The sequence below is a fragment of the Coenobita brevimanus genome, chromosome 107 (genome assembly GCF_032717465.1).
Source record: "Coenobita brevimanus isolate Jiangsu-jjx chromosome 107, ASM3271746v2, whole genome shotgun sequence".
Taxonomy (NCBI): domain Eukaryota; kingdom Metazoa; phylum Arthropoda; class Malacostraca; order Decapoda; family Coenobitidae; genus Coenobita; species Coenobita brevimanus.
Window position 1 is genome coordinate 29,733,553 of NC_137060.1, and position 19,905 is coordinate 29,753,457.

General features: G+C 42.6%; 1 protein-coding gene across 1 annotated transcript in view; it reads right to left on the reverse strand.

Moving 5' to 3' along the window:
* The window catches only part of chico (insulin receptor substrate 1 chico), a 232,394-nt gene that overhangs the window by 208,236 nt on the left and 4,253 nt on the right, over window positions 1-19,905 (reverse strand). The window contains exon 2 of the mRNA XM_080285595.1: window positions 12,659-12,685. Coding sequence (XP_080141721.1) covers window positions 12,659-12,685 — 27 coding nt within the window. The remainder of the gene's footprint in view (window positions 1-12,658; window positions 12,686-19,905) is intronic.

Here is a 19,905-nt window from a genome sequence, read left to right on the forward strand (position 1 = left end):
AAGAAAAAAAAAAAAGTCATCTACAGATAGCAAGAAAAAATAAATAAATAAATAACAGATGACAAGGGTTAAAACGAGAGTAGATGAGTAAGAGAGGGCAGAGTCTCACGCAATGTGTAGAGCTGGTTGCATAAGGGGGTATGGTAAGGTTGCAAGGTGAACTAAATCGTGTTGCATAAGGTATTGCACAGGCCATCCCGGTCGGATGGTTGGCTAGAATGGAGAGAGAGAGAGAGAGAGAGAGAGAGAGAGACAGACAGACAGACAGACAGACAGACAGACAGAGAGAGACAGACAGACAGAGACAGAGACAGAGAGAGAGGTAAGTGGGCCAGGAATTGCAATGTGAGGGAGGAAGAATGCAGGGGGAAGGGCAGGGGAGGAGGGGGGAAGTACCACGTGAGAGACCAAAGACAGGAAGGAAAAAGGGGGCGGCATAGGGGGAAGTAAGATGAAAGAAAATGTGTGTGTGTGTGTGTGTGTGTGTGTGTGTGTGTGTGTGTGTGTGTGTGTGTGTGTGTGTGTGTGTGTGTGTGTGTGGAAGAAAAAAAAAAGTGGGGAGTGGCTAGGATTTGGGGTTGGCTAGAAAACGATAAGGTAAGGCAGAAAAAAAAATCTGACAGACAAGGGTTGGGTTGGGTTGGGTTGGGCTGCGTTCGGTAAGGTAAGGTAAGGTAAGGTAAAGTTAAGGTATGCAGACTACCGTATGGTATGGTGTGGTAGGGCAGGGTAAGTTTGCTTTGGTTAGATTAGATGGGATAAGGTGGAGTAGGACAGGGTAGGAGAAAGCTGTGAGAAAAGAATGAAAAATAACCTGTGGCAGGTTAAGTAGATTAGGGTTCCTTTTATAATTATTGCATATATATATCGTCCGGACCTGGCGATTTTTGAGGTTTTAACTTATTAATTTCTTTCAATACGGTACGTCCTCCTTACTAATGGTTATTTTACTAAGAATATTTTCTGTATTGTCATCGTAAATATTTTCTGCTTGAGGGACCAGGTCAAGATTTTCCCTGGTAAATACTGGTATGAAATAATTATTTAGGATGGCGCACATTTCTTTATCTTCACTGATAATGTTACCTGATTCTGTTCTGAGACGATACAAGAGGTGGGAGGGCAGGGCAGAGCAGGGCAGGGCGGGGCAGGGCAGAGGCAGAGAGCGTGTAGGGAAACATACCATTTCAGCACCGCACACTCTACGTACCGGTCTAGTATTCTCTTTTCTAACCCAAGCTAAATTTCCACTTTCAAGGATGTTCACTCTTTATATATATTTACCCTTAATCAAATCTAATCCAATTTAGCCAAACAACCTAACCTAACCTAACCCAATCTTACCAACAATCCAATCTTCCTTTACTCACCTAACACTAACAAACCAATCTTCCCTTACTCACCTAACAGCCTAGCCTTACTTAACCTAACCAAATCTTACAAACACACGCACCTTCAGCCTAACCCTTCCTACACAAACACAACCTACTCTTACCCTTTACCTAAACCAACCTACCCCGCCAAACCAAACCTACCCTAAATCCTCAAAGACCCCCAAAATCCCCAAATCTCCCACAGTTACTAAAATCTGCGTCAGGGTGAGGGAGGATGTGTAGGGAATAACTATGGTGGTGGTGGTGGTGGTGGTGGTGGTGGCGGTGGCGGGTGAGCAGACAGACGATGGCGGCGGGGTAGTGTTGTGTGTCCTTGGAGGGCCTCTGAGTCACACCTAAGAAAAGTACGGCTGGCCAGGCCTCCGCTGTGTGTGTGTGTGTGTGTGTGTGTGTGTGTGTGTGTGTGTGTGTGTGTGTGTGTGTGTGTGTGTGTGTGTGTGTGTGTGTGTGTGTGTGTGTGTGTGATACAGAAATATTTACTTGATATGAAAATGCTGTAATTGACAATTAAGCCTAAGCTAGTTTTAAGAATGAAATTACGAGAGAGAGAGAGAGAGAGAGAGAGAGAGAGAGAGAGAGAGAGAGAGAGAGAGAGAGAGAGAGAGAGAGAGAGAGAGCAGGGAAGTACGGTACAATTTAAATATGGGTTGGAAGACAAAGTAGGCCAGGGTAGGGAAATGGAGGGCATGGGAAGAATAAAGACATATAGGCAATGGAAGGGAGGAACGATGAAGGGAGGGTGGGAGGTAGGGAGGGAGAAATGAGGGAGAGAAGGAAGGAAGGAACAAACGAAGGGGGTACGTGAAATAAGGACGGAATGAAGGAATGAACAAATGAATGATAACAGGAAATAAAAAGCAAACTGAACTGAATAACAAAACTCTAGCATAAGGCAGCGGAGGCCATATAGCAATAATTCCTAATCAGGGTACGGCAAAAGAAAAAAAAAAAAAGGAATTTAACTTAGAGGAGGGAAAGCTAATGAAAGCAAGAGAAATACTGATGACGGGAAGTAATGACGGCCTACCGAACACAGAGAGCGAAGCCAAACAAACAACACTGAGACAAAGATAGGTCAAAGGAGAGTAAGAGAGGTCATAACGCGATAAAACACGGTATCTTCAAACAAAATGAACCAGGCAGTGTAAGGAAAAAATATATATCAAAGTGGAGGAACGTAAAATGCCCTGACGCAACCAATCAGGACAAAACTGGTTAAAAAGGGGCAAACTGGGGGAGCCTACAGCACCGCCGACACAGACATGCCAGCTAGGGTAAGGCAAGGGAACAAAACAGAGTAGGACAAATGAGGGCAAGAGGAAGAACGTTACGGTAGGGCACTGAGTGAACGTGACCACCAGAACTGGGTAAGACTGGTCAGGTCAAGACAAGACACTGAACACTAACAAGATGAGACATATTCTCGAGGTTTAAGTTCGCTATCAACTCAGCTATTTTTCCTTAAAATTATATGCATACATACAGAATATATATATATATATATATATATATATATATATATATATATATATATATATATATATATATATATATGAGATACATGTTGCCTATAACACACTACTGCCTGCATACTGCTGCATGGTAATTGTTTTTACAGCAACATAACATTACAAATAACATACGGTGTGATGATGACGGTACTAATATGTCAGCTTACAAGAGGATATCAGCTTTGCACACCCTCCTATGCCCATGATCCTAACGAGGGTTAAGGCTCAAAAACCGAAAAATGCCACAATGCGTTGCGGATATAACCTATTTACTAACCGACCCACTAGTGAAATTTCGTTAGGTTAGGTTAGCCTACAAGGGGTTTGGCTAGGATAGGTGAGGTAAGATTAGGATGCCATATGAATTTTCGCTTTCCTGTTCGTTTACTATGTCTAACTGCGACCACAAGCAGCTGTGACACTGTTCGGTCTCTGAGCCATATTTAGCCTAATATATACGGCATCGGGGTATATACAGCCCATACATACATACACCGTGTGTGTGTGTGTGTGTGTGTGTGTGTGTGTGTGTGTGTGTGTGTGTGTGTGTGTGTGTGTGTGTGTGTGTGTGAGCGCGCGCGTCCTTACAGTATGACCGACAATCTTCTCAGGCTTGGCTCCTCACCACCACTACCACCATCACGCCGCGCCGCCTGTACCCTGACCTAATTGGCACCCTACCCTACCCTACCTTCTTCTCGGAACCCCCTCCTCGCCGCCATTAGACCAGACGCCTCATACTCTGTCAACATACGCAAGCAGCCGGAACGACCGCCACTGTCAACCTTAACAACACCTTCAGACTCGCACCTCATTTTACCGCCTTCAAGACGTTTATTATTATTATTATTATTATTATATTAGTTATTCTTGCTATTTAGAAACGATTCTGTTCAGCTCAGGAGACTTTTCACAGCTAATGAGATAAATATTGCCTACATTAACCGTTCATTACTTACGGCCCGTCCTACCTTCAGTGCAATGGTCTGGAGGCAGGTCTAGCACGATAAATATAATAACTTGCCATCGGAATGAAGTGGTTAATTTCATTCTTGCAAGCTCCATCTGAGTTAAGCTGGAAGAGACGATTTGATTCAGGACAGGAAACTGAACATTGGAGTGACTATGCCGTTTTTACTCTAACCTGGCTTAAACCTGCTATCTCTCCGTCTTGAATACCTAATTGTAGCAAGAGAATAACGCTGGAACATGATTAAAGTTATAAAGGGGTGCTGCGGAATGGATGAAAAGCCACAATATGGTTTAATTCTGCCACTGAGCTACGTGAATCAGCTGAAAAAAAAAAATCTGGACCAAGTTAAGGTAAAAGGACTGAAGATATTGTACGGTCTTCCTTACCTCCTTCACTACCAGGGTGCTCTCTTAACCCCTTCATCCCGAGGTGTTTCGTGAGATGAATAAAAAAAGGAGTGATCACAAACGAGTCACTTCCAAAAACGCCATCAGCCTGTCCTTTCTCCAACCCACACCCCCCTCTCTCATATACCTCTCAACCTCATTTCTCCAGCTCATCCTCGGTCTCCCCCTCCCCCTGCATCTCATCGGTCTCCCCCTCCCCCTGCATCTCATCGGTATCCCTATCCCCCTCCATCTCATCGTCATTCACCGCCTCCCCTCCATTCCCCCACAAAAATGCCGTACTTGTGCTGCTGTGATTAAACAGAACTGAACTGCCTGGCAAGAGCACTGGAACTGCTACTTATAATGACGCCCTGATTTCTGTCGTTCTTACTTCCGCCAGCCTACTTTACTCGAATTCAGAAACACCCCTGGCAGTGAAGAGGCTGAAACAGTCGTGCGGTATTATATTTGTCATCTCTTCTGTGACTTCCTTCACATTCGGTCAGTGGTTTTTTTATAAGGGCTAGTAGTAATACTAGTAGTAGTAGTAGTAGTAGTAGTAGTAGTTATAGTAGTAGTAGTAGTTGTTGTTGTTGTAGTAGTAGTAGTTGTAGTAGTAGTAGTAGCTGCAACCTCACGCCCATCTGAATCTCCCCCCTCCTTCAGCCCACAACCTTCCTTTCGGGGGATAGGGAGTCCAGGGAAATTTGTATACACAGATAGGCTAGCTCCATCACCCAGTTATATCAGTGCCACCACATGAAGGCGTCTCTCTTCAACGCTAATTCTAGGGACTAATTATGGTACGCAGGTTTCGCAAATGCTTTTTAATTTTAGCTACGCCTATAGTAATGGCCCTACGCTGGACAGCCTATGGAGGCAAAAAGAAGTATCGCACGAGTAACTCAGCAACAAAAACTGGCAAATTATACCGGTAATATCCCATGCCCTTAAAAACAACAACAACAACAATAATGATGATAATAATAATAATAATAAAGTCCACCAATAAAAATAAAAAGCAGAGGGGTGGTCATAATAAAATAATGAAGCTGCAACGGGTTTGGGCTAAATTATATAGGCTGTAGGGACTGTATGCTGGAAAAAAATAACCAAATACATATATACACGACCTGGGTGTATAATAGCACTCTATGAACCTCTCCCCTCCCCCCCCCAAAAAAAAAAAGCTAGTCATAAGTTTGTTTTTTTTCGTTTTAATTTTTATTGATACTTACACTGCTATATATTAGTCATTAATTTCAGCTAAATAAAATATGAGTTTAATGCCCCGACACACACACACACACACACACACACCTTGTTCGTTGTTGCCGCCCCTGGTTGCCTCCGAGGGGTAAAGAGGGTCAACAGTTCATCTTCACAAACTCTCCCCTGTACTGAATTAATTTAGCGATGGAAAGGAAAAAAAGTCTATGCAAGTTCTCCCCTATAGTGAATTAAATTTGTTATTGAAAGAACATTATTTTCTTCCCAAGTTCTCCCGTACAATGATTCATCGATGGAAAGAACAAAATAATTATTCCCTACGCAAGCCCTGCCCTAAAAGTGAATTAATTTTGTGTAATATTCTCTACCCAAGTTCTCCCCTTCAGTGAATTAATTTATTGGTAGAAAAAGCCAGTGAATTAATTTGATGACTGAACAGAACAGAACCGTGTATGGAGTCGTCGTGGAGAAGAGGTACAACTCGCCTGCTGTACGTAATTGTTCACCACGATTGAACATGGCGCCTTGTGATGCAGTTGAACACATACTGAACGATTGTGTTGCCTCTGCCGGAAGTACCATAACCCCTTGTTCCCGATGACCTGTTGTTTATATTCTTGCTCTTTCCCTGTGATTTAGCTCCTGGGGTTAGATATGAGAGAGGGGTGTGTGAGCTGGGGGAAGGGCAGCGAAATGGCGAGGGACAGGGCGACATGAGGCGATTTGTTTGTGGCCACCCTTATGGGATTAAGGCGTCTGGCTGTAGATAGATAGAGTAACCCCTTCACAACAAGGTGGCTGCCCAAAATGAGAGAGAGAGAGGTAGCAAGATGAAATAGGTAAATGATAAAAAATGGTCGGTGTGTGTGTGTGTGTGTGTGTGTGTGTGTGTGTGTGTGTGTGTGTGTGTGTGTGTGTGTGTGTGTGTGTGTGTGTGTGTGTGTGTGTGTGTGTGTAATTCTTCCCCAGTGGCAGCACCCCTTGTCCCAGCCAGCTTCTGTTGCCGCCACCACCGCCCTGCTTGCTCATGCTACTTCACGACCCCCCACCCCACCAACGCAGGAACAACGCAACACCCTCAGCCCCATGACGCACGAACAGCTAGACAGAGAAAGGATAGACAGAGACAAGGGGACAGACAGATAGACAAAAAGACAGATATACAGGTATTGGTTCAGGTACAGATAGAGAAATGAAAACACACAAACACAGCTGTAAACATATACCATTTTTTTAACATTTATTCTATCTTTACATAATCTGCTTCAAATCTGGGGAAACTTTTCTTACATTACCCCGTGAATCCCGTGAAGTATTTTCTTACTACCGGTATTCCAAACATTTATTTCACCTTCAGACGACTTTAATGAGATTGGGAACGACCTTTGCATATGAAGCTACAGCCTTAAGAAACCCCTTGCCTATTATACATCCCTCTTAAGTTGAATAATATCGTCTGGAGATAACATGAATAAATGAAATGACACCAAATCCTAGGCTACGCTACCTGGATTCAAACAGGTGAGACGTGAAACTTGGCGCTTTATCTGAGTCACTAAATTGTTATACTGTTCCCGGCTAAGCTTATTCTCGTCCACCTCTTCTCTCTATCCTTCCGTAGCCTCCAGAACTAAACTACAACAAGTCTACGTCAGGTTTTAGTGAGGGTGAAACAAACTAGTCTACTGACATCTCATCCACCTTAAATTCTTCAATCCGATGACGTATTGTATAATTTATTTTTGCAACCTCCCGACTTTATTCAATTTGGGAGTTACTTTAGAACTGGAATGATTATATATGGTCTTCATTACTATCCCTTTACTAGGAGGGGGCTTTCCTAACCTGAATAAAATCTAAAAGTCCCTGGATTGAAGGAGTAAAGAGATCCCTCGCACTGAATGGGTTAGGTATTCTCCAATAACTCCTTGCGTAAGAAGTTTTATTTTTTATCTTTGTTTCCTCAGTTTTGGTAATGCAGGACTAACTGTATGAGTATTCTGCGTAGGAGTGTCCAATCGCACTGACGGGGACTAGAATGTAGCCTATCCTTTAACGTAATACTCTGTCCAACCATATCTACTGTCTAACCACATTGATTTTCTTCTTTATCACCCATCTCTACGTTTTATTCCTATCCATCCTTCTCAACTTCCTTAATCTACCTTATCCTCTCCCAATCAACATTCTCCCTATAGGCTATTCTTTCTACCCACTTTGATTCCCTTTTTTACCACACATCTCTCTCTCTCTCTCTCATTCCTATCCAACTTTCTCAGTCCCCTCTTCAACCCTATCCTTTTCCGATTAGCTAATATATTCTCCCTATCTCCTATATACTACTCTGATCCTCTTCTTTACCGCCCATCTTCAACCTCCTACTCGACTCCATCCTCCTTCGATCAACATGTTTTCCCTATCCTCTCTACCAACTCCGACTCTTCTTTACCGCCCATCACTACCTATTATTCCTATCCAATATCTTCAATCTCCTATTCAGCACAATCCTCTTCTCATCAACACATTTGCCCTATCCTCTCTACTTTGACTCTCTTCTTTACCGCCCATCTCTACCTCTTGCTGCCATTCAACTTTCTCAAACTCTCCTATTCAATCCTATCCTCTTCCCATCACCATATTCCACCCGAGTTTCCACAACCACTCTCACCTACTCCACTCCTACGATACCTTCTTCAGCTTGTCTACATCCATCCACTGTTCTTGCTCCCCAAACCTAACACGGTAATAATAATAATAATAATAATAATATGCATAAAGCATTACCATACAATACAAGGTCCTCTTATCCCCTACCAGATGATAACCATACATGCACAGGTATATGTACTGAGTATACAATGTTGGTATGATAGCAATACGTATTTACCGTGTACACGATATGGGTATGTAAAGCATGTGACTTTAGCAGCACCCGACCTTGTTTAAGCCCCAGGTGTGACTTTGACATTGGGAGTAGATGGCTGGTTGCTGCGTGCGACACCGCCGTGATATGGGGAACAATTGTGTGAAGTTATAATCAAAATCTGTTCATGCATGTGGAAGTTACAGAGCGGACACGAAACTGCGGACGACCTGACGAATGTACTGACGTACCGACAGAACCGCGCAAACCTATAGGCTAGTCCCCGACCGGTTTGACCGGTACGGGACTAATAATAGTAATAATAATACCCTCCTCCTCCTACTACTACTACTACCACTACCACTACCAATATTACTAGCTAACAACAAAATAATAATAATAACAGCAATAATAATAATAATAATAATAATAATAATAATAATACCGGTAATAATAATACCCGTAGTTAACCTTTAAAATAACAACATTCTAAAACTTTGCTATCGGTGTAAAATGACATTATCACCACAATAATAATAATAATAATAATAATAATATATAATAATACATACAGTATTTGGCCTACCGTATACAATACCCGGTAATAACTTTCTAAAACCTTATTACCAGTGGAAACAGCCATATCACCACAATAATAATATCCATCCATCCATCAGCCAATCCTACGTTGCCCCACGAGGAGCGCAGGAACCCGGGGCTAGGCAGTTGGTCCTGACATTTAAGATGAGAGTGATTAAGATGAGAGTGATACCGTAACAATAATAATACCAATACATATTTAGCGTATGTATGAATAACTTTCTAAGCCTTATTATCGGTGCAAAAAACATCATTACTCCCGCAGTTTCTCTCTCTCTCTCTCTCTCTCTCTCATAACATAATTGCTACCGCATTTTATTCTTCTCTCTCTCTCTCTCTCTCTCTCTCTCGCCAACCACGGCCAATCTCACCACTGCAGTTGTGACACCGCACGCATGCACGCACACGCAAATATCAACCCTTGGATCGATGCAAGCAAACCCTACCACCACCACCACCACCACCACACACGCAGAGACGATCGATAGCAGAGGCAGACAAACGCCTTGGATTATCCTACACCATCCTAGGTAAGGCACGGGAAAGTAATGGTGGGAACAATAAAACACTAAAAAAAATACGAACAGCCACACTTGAAAGCAGTGGCACTTTTACTTTCTCGTTTTAACTCCTTGAATCCAAAAACTCACTGAATCAAAACACGTATTGTTTAATTAATGCCAAGTCCTGATTATTGTATTCAAATCTGGAGACGTTTTTCGAAACAGTGGGGTTAGATATATACATTTATAGCCTTTACTTGCTCATTCACTACAGGCCTTCAGAAAGTTTATATAATGTGTCTGGAAGCGTCAGGAGGGCATCGATGAAACACGTCACTGGATTGAAAGGTTAAATATCAACACAGTGGACGAAGCTACTGAAAACTAAGGCGACCCCAGCAATTCTTCACGAGTATTTACTCTCGCTCCTTTCACTAACTTAGTATACGAAAGGGGAACCTTAAAAAATCATACGGCATACAAACATAGGTAATACGACAGGATACACCAGCCTGTCATTTCAGAAACGTTTGTCTTTCTAAAAATAAAAAATGAAATATAAAAAACGTGAACAGCAATAACTTTCACGGTACAAAAATCTATCTTCTGGCTTATGATACTTTTTGAAGCCCCTCTACATACCCTACTGAGGAAAGACAGCTAAATACTCTGTTGATGGATGGGCAGATGTGCCTAGGCTACATTGCGTGGGATCAGGGTAGTGAATGCTAGAAATAACTGTTGTGTGTGTGTGTGTGTGTGTGTGTGTGTGTGTGTGTGTGTGTGTGTGTGTGTGTGTGTGTGTGTGTGTGTGTGTGTGTGTGTGTGTGTGTGTGTGTGTATGTGTGTGTGTGTGTGTGTGTGTGTGTGTGTGTGTGTGTGTGTGTGTATGTGTGTGTGTGTGTGTGTGTGTGTGTGTGTGTGTGTGTGTGTGTGTGTGTGTGTGTGTGTGTGAGAGAGAGAGAGAGAGAGAGAGAGAGAGAGAGAGAGAACAGAATGCCCCCATCACAAACACCGTCACCACAACAAACCTTCCGCCATTTAAGGTAAGCATTGCTCCATCTTTCACCGCGCCTGGCTCAGGTGTGTGTGTGTGTGTGTGTGTGTGTGTGTGTGTGTGTGTGTGTGTGTGTGTGTGTGTGTGTGTGTGTGTGTGTGATGTAGGCTAAACAAACAAATGGCATGGTCTGAGAGAGAGAGAGAGAGAGAGAGAGAGAGAGAGAGAGAGAACAGCAAAGGCTTGTTAATAAAAATCAACTAATTGCCCAGTGCTGACGAGGAATATCATGCTTTAAATACAGAGATCAACCAGATGTGCCCTAACTAAAACTGTCTAACCTACTTACTGCCAGGATCGTCAAATCATTAAAGGAAACACCATACCCTGAGAGTCAATAAACAAAACCTTGGACGAGGACACTAGCTTTCGATTTTGAAGTTCTGAATACTGCAATGTGAGGAAGGCTAATATACTGGGTAACTTATCCTTGAATTCTAATTTTTCATCCCCCAAAAAGCTTTACACACACACACACACACACACACACACACACACACACACACACATTTGGAGTTAGCCGTCGGGGTGAAGGTCTTGAAATCACTACTAATATTCAGTGTAATGGCAACTATACTCAACCGACTGTAAAATATATACCGGTATCGTACAATGGTTGTATTCACTACCTATATATACGGTACATTTAGGTACTACATATGATCTTTTGACTGTTGTTATGGACAAGTAATACGTGTTTAACAAGCGGTTACCGTACTTCAGTACGCTATGTTCTAAATATTCGGTGCTTCTAATAGCAAACTGCAGCGACAAAACCTATCATACTGCTCGTACAAGCTGCCGGTAATCAAAAAATAAATAGCTAAATAAATAAAAACATACAAACATACAGCAACCATACCTGTTATAAACCCTTTCAACATGGGGGCGCCTTTTTTATGTCGTACTTAACCTTAGAAGGATTATTTAAGCTTCAGGTAGACTTTTCGACTTGGAGTTAAGTTTACCGTAATAGTCACCGGCAAGTACCGTAGCTTCTCTCCTAGCCTGGATAAAAAAGTCAAATGGCAGCAAAATCAACTACTAAATTACGTGCTGGGACAGAAAGGGTTACGATAAAGGCACCAAACAGGAGATAAAGCAGACCGACGGTGTTATGTTGACTGGTACTTCCTGGTACCATACGCAAGGTGGGCTACGGCCGCATTCACAAACTCTCCTAAGCGTTTGCCGTGTTCATCATTAACTGCAGAAGACATTTTCCTTCACTCATACAGCTGTCAAACACCATATCAATGTTACGGTTATATATTAGTGACAAAATACAACAGGCAAAAATCATCTGTGTCAGCTGTAATGGAGACTTTATCGTAAAAACTGGTTGGGATACTTTCTTCACATACGTCTTGTCCCATAAAGGATATTATATGCCCTATGCGACTTACTTTTCAAACCAGTTCTGGAATCTCAATGTAGATCTGCGACTCCTTTAGCTTTCTTTATGGTGCGGTCAACTCTATTAGTCCACTTAACGCTACATTATTTATTTCGGTTAATTATTTTTAACATTTCAGCTACATTATTTTATTCATTTCAGCTACATTATTTTATTCATTTCAGCTACATTATTTTATTCATTTCAGCTACAGTATTTTATTCATTTCAGCTACAGTATTTTATTCATTTCAGCTACAGTATTTTATTCATTTCAGCTACATTATTTTATTCATTTCAGCTACAGTATTTTATTCATTTCAGCTACAGTATTCTATTCACTTCAGGCGCCTGAGCGTTAACCTCTTTAATCCGATGACGTATTTCATACTTCACTCTTGCTACCACCTTACCCAATTTTGGGAGACGCTGTAGTACCGAAGGGGTTTGTTGACGCGATATCTAACCCTTCCAGTTCGAAAAGCTCCCAAAAAAATACAATAAAGGAGAAATACCGGTACGCCCTCAAGTCGAACGGACTACCACTGATACATCTCATGGTCATTTCTTTCGATCTTTACCGATATTCCTGTAAACACCAAGCTGCGAAGGTCAAAAACCTGGCATTTATACTGTATTTACCCCTTTGCTATCAAGAGTTTCATCACAGCTTTAGGACATCGTGTGACGGTAACATAAAACGATTTTACACAAGTCGTCATCGTACTGAAAGGGTTAAATACTTCTGAAAAAAAAAAAAAGCAGCAACACTACAAAACTCACACGGTACAATTTATGGACAAAAATTCGCCAACCAGTACGGTACTACTCCACTGCATATATACCCCAGGGGATAAACTCACTCACAGCTGAATAATACCATCTAGCGCTCGCTACAACAGAATGCTAGAGTTGCTCCGAGCGTGGGTGTTAATGGCAACAGTAACGACAACCAAATTACCATTTCCGCGCTGTTACGACTCCCCAAGCCAAATAAAATCGCTTGGAAATTTCCTCAATAAAATAATTAAGTATCCACCCTAAGACGCTACCAAACAATGGCGAACCGACACAGCCACACAAGACGCTCAACCTGACTGGAACTACGACCAACACACCCGAAGAGTTATCCACTCAATACATGCTCACACATCGCAGGATTTACAGTATTTACTTAATGCCGACAATTACCTCAGGGTATTTATCTACGCTACCGTACGTAATTTACACCCATATTCATACATCTACGGAAACAGGGCTATGATGATGATGATGATGATGATGATGATGATGATGATGATGATGATGATGATGAGGAGGAGGTGAAGGAGGAGGAGGTGGAGGAGGTGAAGGAGGAGGAGGATAACAATCTAACTCCTACCAAACGATAGGATTTATCTACCTGGTACTTAATTTTCCACTCATAACACTGCCCAGAGAATTATTCTAGCCTACCTTACGTACCCCACCCACCCATTAACGGAAACAGAGTACCGTAAGTATGAAGATGATGATGATGATGACTTATACTAACAGGAGGATTTATCTGCTTAATTTCCCACTCATAACTGCCGCAGAGGATTAATCTGGCCTACCGCACTTCCACCCACACATCAAGGGAAGCAGGGTAAGTATGATGATGAAAACGATGCTGATGACTTGACACATATCTATCAACACTACACGCTCTCCCTAATTAATTTCCCTACCATACACTAGGCAATTTTTCCACTACACCCCACTCCCCATCTATACACAGGAGGATCAACCAATTTAATCCTTTTTTACGTGGGATTAACAATAAAGGTTACGATACAATGACTTCGGCGAGAGAGGGAGGGTGTGGGGCCCCAAGGGAGAGGGGTGGGTGGAATAACCTTGCCGGGGGTTGTGTGTGTGTGTGTGTGTGTGTGTGTGTGTGTGTGTGTGTGTGTGTGTGTGTGTGTGTGTGTGTGTGTGCGTGTGTGTGCGTGTGTGTGTCGCAAAAGATTCAAGATTTTCAAGGAGAGGAAGGGAGAGGAGGAAGATTACGACGAGTTACCGTAAGAACAGACGCGAGACGAAGGGGGGGGGGTGGAAGGACGGTGAGGGAGGAGTAAGAGAGGATGGGGGAGAAAGGGGGGGAGGGAGGGAGGGATGAGGGGATGGGGGTAAGGTCGAAGGCAAGAATCTGGGTTGGGTGAGGGCGAATGTGGGGAGGGGGGGGGGGAGAGGGACGACTGGGAAGAGAACACAATATTTTTTAAAGATGCGAGAATGTGAAGTGTGTGAAGGTCGAGAGAGAGAGAGAGAGAGAGAGAGAGAGAGAGAGAGAGAGAGAGAGAGAGAGAGAGAGAGACAGACAGACAGACAGACAGACAGACAGAGACAGAGAGAGAGATTGGGCAGGTCTGTTCATTTAGAGGAGAAAGTACGCTAAAAACCATGATGTTGCAATAGGAAAAAGTATGGAAAGTGAAAGAGAGAGAGAGAGAGAGAGAGAGAGAGAGAGGGAGGGGGTCAAATCAGCCACAACATTCCTGGGCAAAGGGGATGGGAAGGAGGGAGATAAAAGGCGGGGAGGGATGCGTGAAACATGGAGGAAAGGTGATGGGGGTGGGGAGGGGAATGATGGGTGGGAAGGGGAGGGCAGGAGAGAATGTTGCTTGGCCCAGACACCGTCCTGTATTATTGTTATTACTCTCTCTCTCTCTCTCTCTCTCTCTCTCTCTCTCTCTCTCTCGTCGACTTCTTTTGCTTTCCCCTTCTAAGTTCTCCTTTCCTACTATACTCCCCTCCAGGTTTTATCTCAAACAATATATATCCGGTACCGCAAAGATGAGCAAAATTTAACTCCTAGTGCATACCGTATCATTAATACGGAAAAAAAAAAATAATCCTTAACTATTTTTTTACATATTTTTTCCCGTGATCCAACCATACTTTTTCCTGTCCGCTCTATTCACTGACCCTCTTCCTCCTTTTTCCTGTATTTACTTTCGCCGCTTTCTCCTCTCCCTGTTCTTCTCCCCTACCAGACAAAACCCTCTTCTACTTATACACCGCAGCTGATCGTACTTCTTCGTAACTCTGCTCAAGCACCTACCCCATGACTACCTTTCATTTTTACCATCCGTGCTGCCGTCTGTTATGTTAGTCTACCCTCACATTTAACTGTACGCCGGTCCATCAGTTTTACCCCTTAACCCATTGATATCAGGCAACACATTATTTTACTCATCACTGGCAAATTTACTGATATAGCCTACGAAGGTTGAGAGACAATTTCGATGTATGGCATGGTAACCCTTAAGCCTGGGGGAAGCCTTACTGGCAGCTTTATTTTTATTAATTTTACGAAGGTTAACGCTAGAAGATTTAATTGCAGCTGGGAAACCTCCGTCTGAGAATTACGAAAAGCAGATATAGCTAAAACCTTTACAGTACCACGAGGGAAAAAAAAAAAAAAAAACGAGCAGGCATTCGTAAAACTAATCAGTACAAATTACAGTATTCTAATGTAATCTCTAAACTTGTCAACAATCACCGTAACCTGCTCATCATTGAATAATTTCCCCCAACCTCCCCTCCCCCCAAAAAAAAATACAATACCCACGCTGCAGCCAAACACTAACGTTCAAAGCGGTGGCCTCGACATCATACAGAACAGGCACTTCCAGTTTTCCAGACAAAATACCGCCCCATTCTTAAGGAGGCGAGGGAAAGCATAGAGGTCGCAGTCTGGGGGGGAACCTAGTCTACTGGACTGAACTGCTTATAAATACGAATTATTTTGAACACGAGCTGGATGGCGCCGACAATTCTACCCTGACCTACCTCAAAGTGTGTATGTGTATGTGTGTGTGTGTATGTGTATGTGTGTGTGTGTGTGTGTATGTGTGTGTGTGTGTGTGTGTGTGTGTGTGTGTGTGTGTGTGTGTGTGTGTGTGTGTGTGTGTGTGTGTATGTGTCTGTTAATTACCACACAAACACTACCGTGGAGTATCATTAGGACCGCAATACCTCTTCCTACAAGCTTATATAATTCCGACCACTAGTGTATGTAATTTTACCCACGAACTTAATTATTGCAGCCATCAAGAACGGCATCTCAGGATCATGGTCATCAGTGCAAGAAATCAACTATCAAATATTAAAACCCAACATCTCACGCTTGGTAGTTCGGCAATTATCCTCCGCATTATCACTTGTTTCAGACTAAATATGGGCTCAAGCAGTGAATCCGTTAAAACAACAAGGTAACTAGAGACTCCACAAATATTAGCCAAGATATAAGCAACCGTTAATCCCACGAAAACTCAATAACAGATGCCGTCTACTTACTATAAAAAAAAAAAAAAAAAAAAAAAAAAAAAACAGCGGACCCGTAAATCTTTTAATTAAAATTGTAGAACGACCTCAAACTGCAAAATCTATCTATCTATCTATTGCCAGACGCCTTCATCCCGTAAGGAGTGGACACAAACAAATCGTCTACATGTCGCCCTATCCGACGTCAATATAATAGACAATGCTGGTCTGAAACAGCCTACCGGGAAATGAGTAGTTACAGGTCAGAATATATGGTTCCTACAAAATACCACAGACACTGGAAAACAAAATTTCAGGTAACGCATCGGACTACAAAAGCATACGGTAATAATAATAATAACAATAATGATAATAATAATAACTGAAGGCCGGGCTTCGCGCCGACGGGCTTCCACAGTACGTTTACGCTAGGAAGAGGTGAAAAATAGCGTTAAATTTGGGAGCATGCGATAAAACCATAGGAGACATTCCCGGTAAAATCACCTGATGGACCCCCTCACTAATGTGCAACCAGTCTTATCAAGGGTTGTGTTACTTTGGCCTTCAAGGTCAACAAAGGCCATAAAAAGGCCATTTCAAAATTTGATCTTTAAAAGTCCATGGAGTCAAAATTCGAGAAGGTATAAAACGAAAAATGTTCTTCGGCCCCCAAAATGGCGGATCTGACATAGGTCAAACTAGATCATAATAATGAATAAAGTCAGAGTTTGCCCACAGCGACAAATGGACGTAAAGAGGTTGTGTAGGCTATGTCATATACAAATGTTCCGACAGTGGCCATCATCTTTATGTGGAAAGGTGATACACCATCAATTTGTAGGCCACTGCTTGGCCATCAACAAACAAACCTATAGGCTAATCATGAAGTGAATCTTTGAAAATTTTGATTTTATCCCTTAAAATGTTCAAAGTACTACGTGGGTTACTATTACATACACAGGAACTTGCAACATGTTTTTAACTTTTGGGAGTTACGAGTTGAATAAGAGTACCGGTACCGTAGTGATACGAGCGTCGTCCGGCCTCCAGGTTCCACATGTTGAACGTGTGGGCTCCTTAGCCTATACTGGTAATAATAATAATAATAACCTACTTGTTGACACGTAAGGAACACGTATAGGTTGGTCATATTTTTTTTAAAGCAAGTATAAAGGTAACAAAGGCCAGGAGCCCGTAAACTGTTCCTTCCAGAAAAAAAAAAAAAAATACAACAGAGCAAAATTCAAGATCCGTTCATTTCCAGATGCCTGGACACGCTGCGTTTGAAAGACTGGAGATCATAGGTAGCAGGAAATAGCTACAGACAGAGGGAGACAGTTCCAGAGTTGACCAGTTGCATAAAAGGAGAACTAGGAGTAACGGTTAACTCTTGCATTAGACAGCTGGACAGAAAAGGGATGAGTCTGTTGCTAGACGGGTACTACGACCCCGTCGTAGTGGTGGTGGGGGGGGGGGGTGCAAGCAGATAGTTCAGAGGAGCAGTGACTATTGAAGTAGCAACAAGAGATGAAGATGTAACAGTGCGGCATATCGACATGAGGTAAAAGGGAGCCAGAAAGAGGAGAAGAGTTAATGAGACAAAAAGCCTTTGACTCCACCATGTTGAGATGAGCTGTAGCCTATGTGGGGAGCCTCCCCACACGTGAGAGTTGTACTCTACACAGGGGCGAATAAAACCCGTGTATAAAGTCAACAACTGTGTGGGGGTAAAGAAGATACGGAGTCGGTTTAGCATACCGTACCTAATCTCCTGGAAGCAGATTTTACAAGAAATGTAATATGATCTTTCCAAGATAAATCCCGAGATAATGAAACCCCAAGTATGCTCAAGGACGATGCAGGATTGAGTATGATATCATTAAACATTAGTGGGTACTCCTGTGGAAGATTTTGACGGGTTGACTGGTGTAAGAACTGAGTTTCTGACGCATTAATTACAATATTACCTTTACCCCAGTCAGAGACACGAGCCAACTCAGACATTAGGTACCGGTATGCCATAACCTCATCCTTCATTTGTTGAAGTAACTGCTGAGATGGATGCTGCGGGAAGCGAATGGAAAGGTGAAGGGTCGATTCATCAGCGTATGAGCTGATAGGATTAGATGTACAGTTTTGGTCATTGATGAATAAAAAGAAGAGAGTAGGTGATGGGGCAGAGCCCTGAGGAATCTAGACGAACGGTGGCCGTCTACAACTGCAGCTATAGAACGACCAGAATGGAAGCTAGAGATGAAGGAACAGATGAAGGGATAGAAACCGTAAGAGGGCAGTTTGGAAATTAAAGATTTATGCCAGATTCGATCGAAAGCCTTTGATATGTCAAGTATAATGGCAAAGCTTTCGCTAAGTCACAAAAGGAGAATGACCAAGACTCTGAATGGTGAGAAGATCGCCAGTGGAGCGTCCCTGACGGAACCCATACTAACGATCAGAAAGAGGGATGTAAAAGGAAAGTTTTTTTTTTTTTTTTTTTTTTTTTTTAATATAGCCTACTCGAAAATTTTGTGATACAGGATATTAAAGCAATTGGGCGATAGCTTGAGGGTTGGGAAGTCACCCTTCTTTGGGACAGGCTGATTGAGAGCAAACTTCTAGCAAGAAAGATGGATACAAGTTACCAGGCTATCTATTGCCAGACGCCTCAATCCAGTAGGGGGAGGACAGTGGCCACAAACAATTGCTTCAATGTTGTCCTGTCCCCCGCCATTTCATTGCCCTCCCCCCAGCTCACACACCCCTCCCTCTCATATACCTCTCTACTACATCCCTCCATCTCATCCTCGGCCTCCCCCTCCCTCCCCTCCCCTCCACCTTACTCACATACACTCTCCTCTTTAGTCTGTCGCTCTCCATTAATTAAAAATTATCATTTTTTTTCCTTACAAAAAGGAACTAACAATTGAAACGCTGAAAAACCATGACCTCCACTGGATGATACACCCTACTGCGCATGGTCTGCTTCTCTTGAGAATTCTGTTTACTGTACTGAACTGTACATCAGACTGAATGATACACCCATCCTTCCATCAGACTGCATGTAACTGCTGTACTGCAAATTTTTTACATACCGGTAGTATATACATGCTGTTACCTGCTCCAGCAGGGTGGTGGTCACAAGCTAAAGAAATCAACTTAGTCTTGCAGCTGTTATTCATTCACTTGCAGTCTTGCAGCTGTTGTAGGTTATTTAAGTCTACACTACCATATGCTTGATATATTACAATCAGGCCCTACTGATCACTGTGACTGAAAACATAATTAGGCTATGCTTTACTTATTGTTATAAATCACTGAAAAAAAGCCACTTATTCAGATTTGCTCAAGACCTAGCCAAATGCCCTTCATTCTCCTATGAGTACTGGTACCGTACATGATCAGATTTCTATGATTTTAAATCTCTGGCATGACATCCTTCCATCTCCTCCTTGGCCTCCCTCTTCCTCTACTTCCGATTTGTACCGTAGCTACCGTACAGGCATACAGTATGTTTTTTTAATCGGCTAGACAACATGGGACTGAGCAACAACCAGGTTTCAACTTTTCATCACCTTTTCTCACCACATGACCATATCACATAAAGACACCCTAGTCAGTCCTTAACATTACAGCTACTACAACGCAAGTGTAGCTACCGGTATGTTACTATACTTATATCTATCTATCTATCTATAGCCCG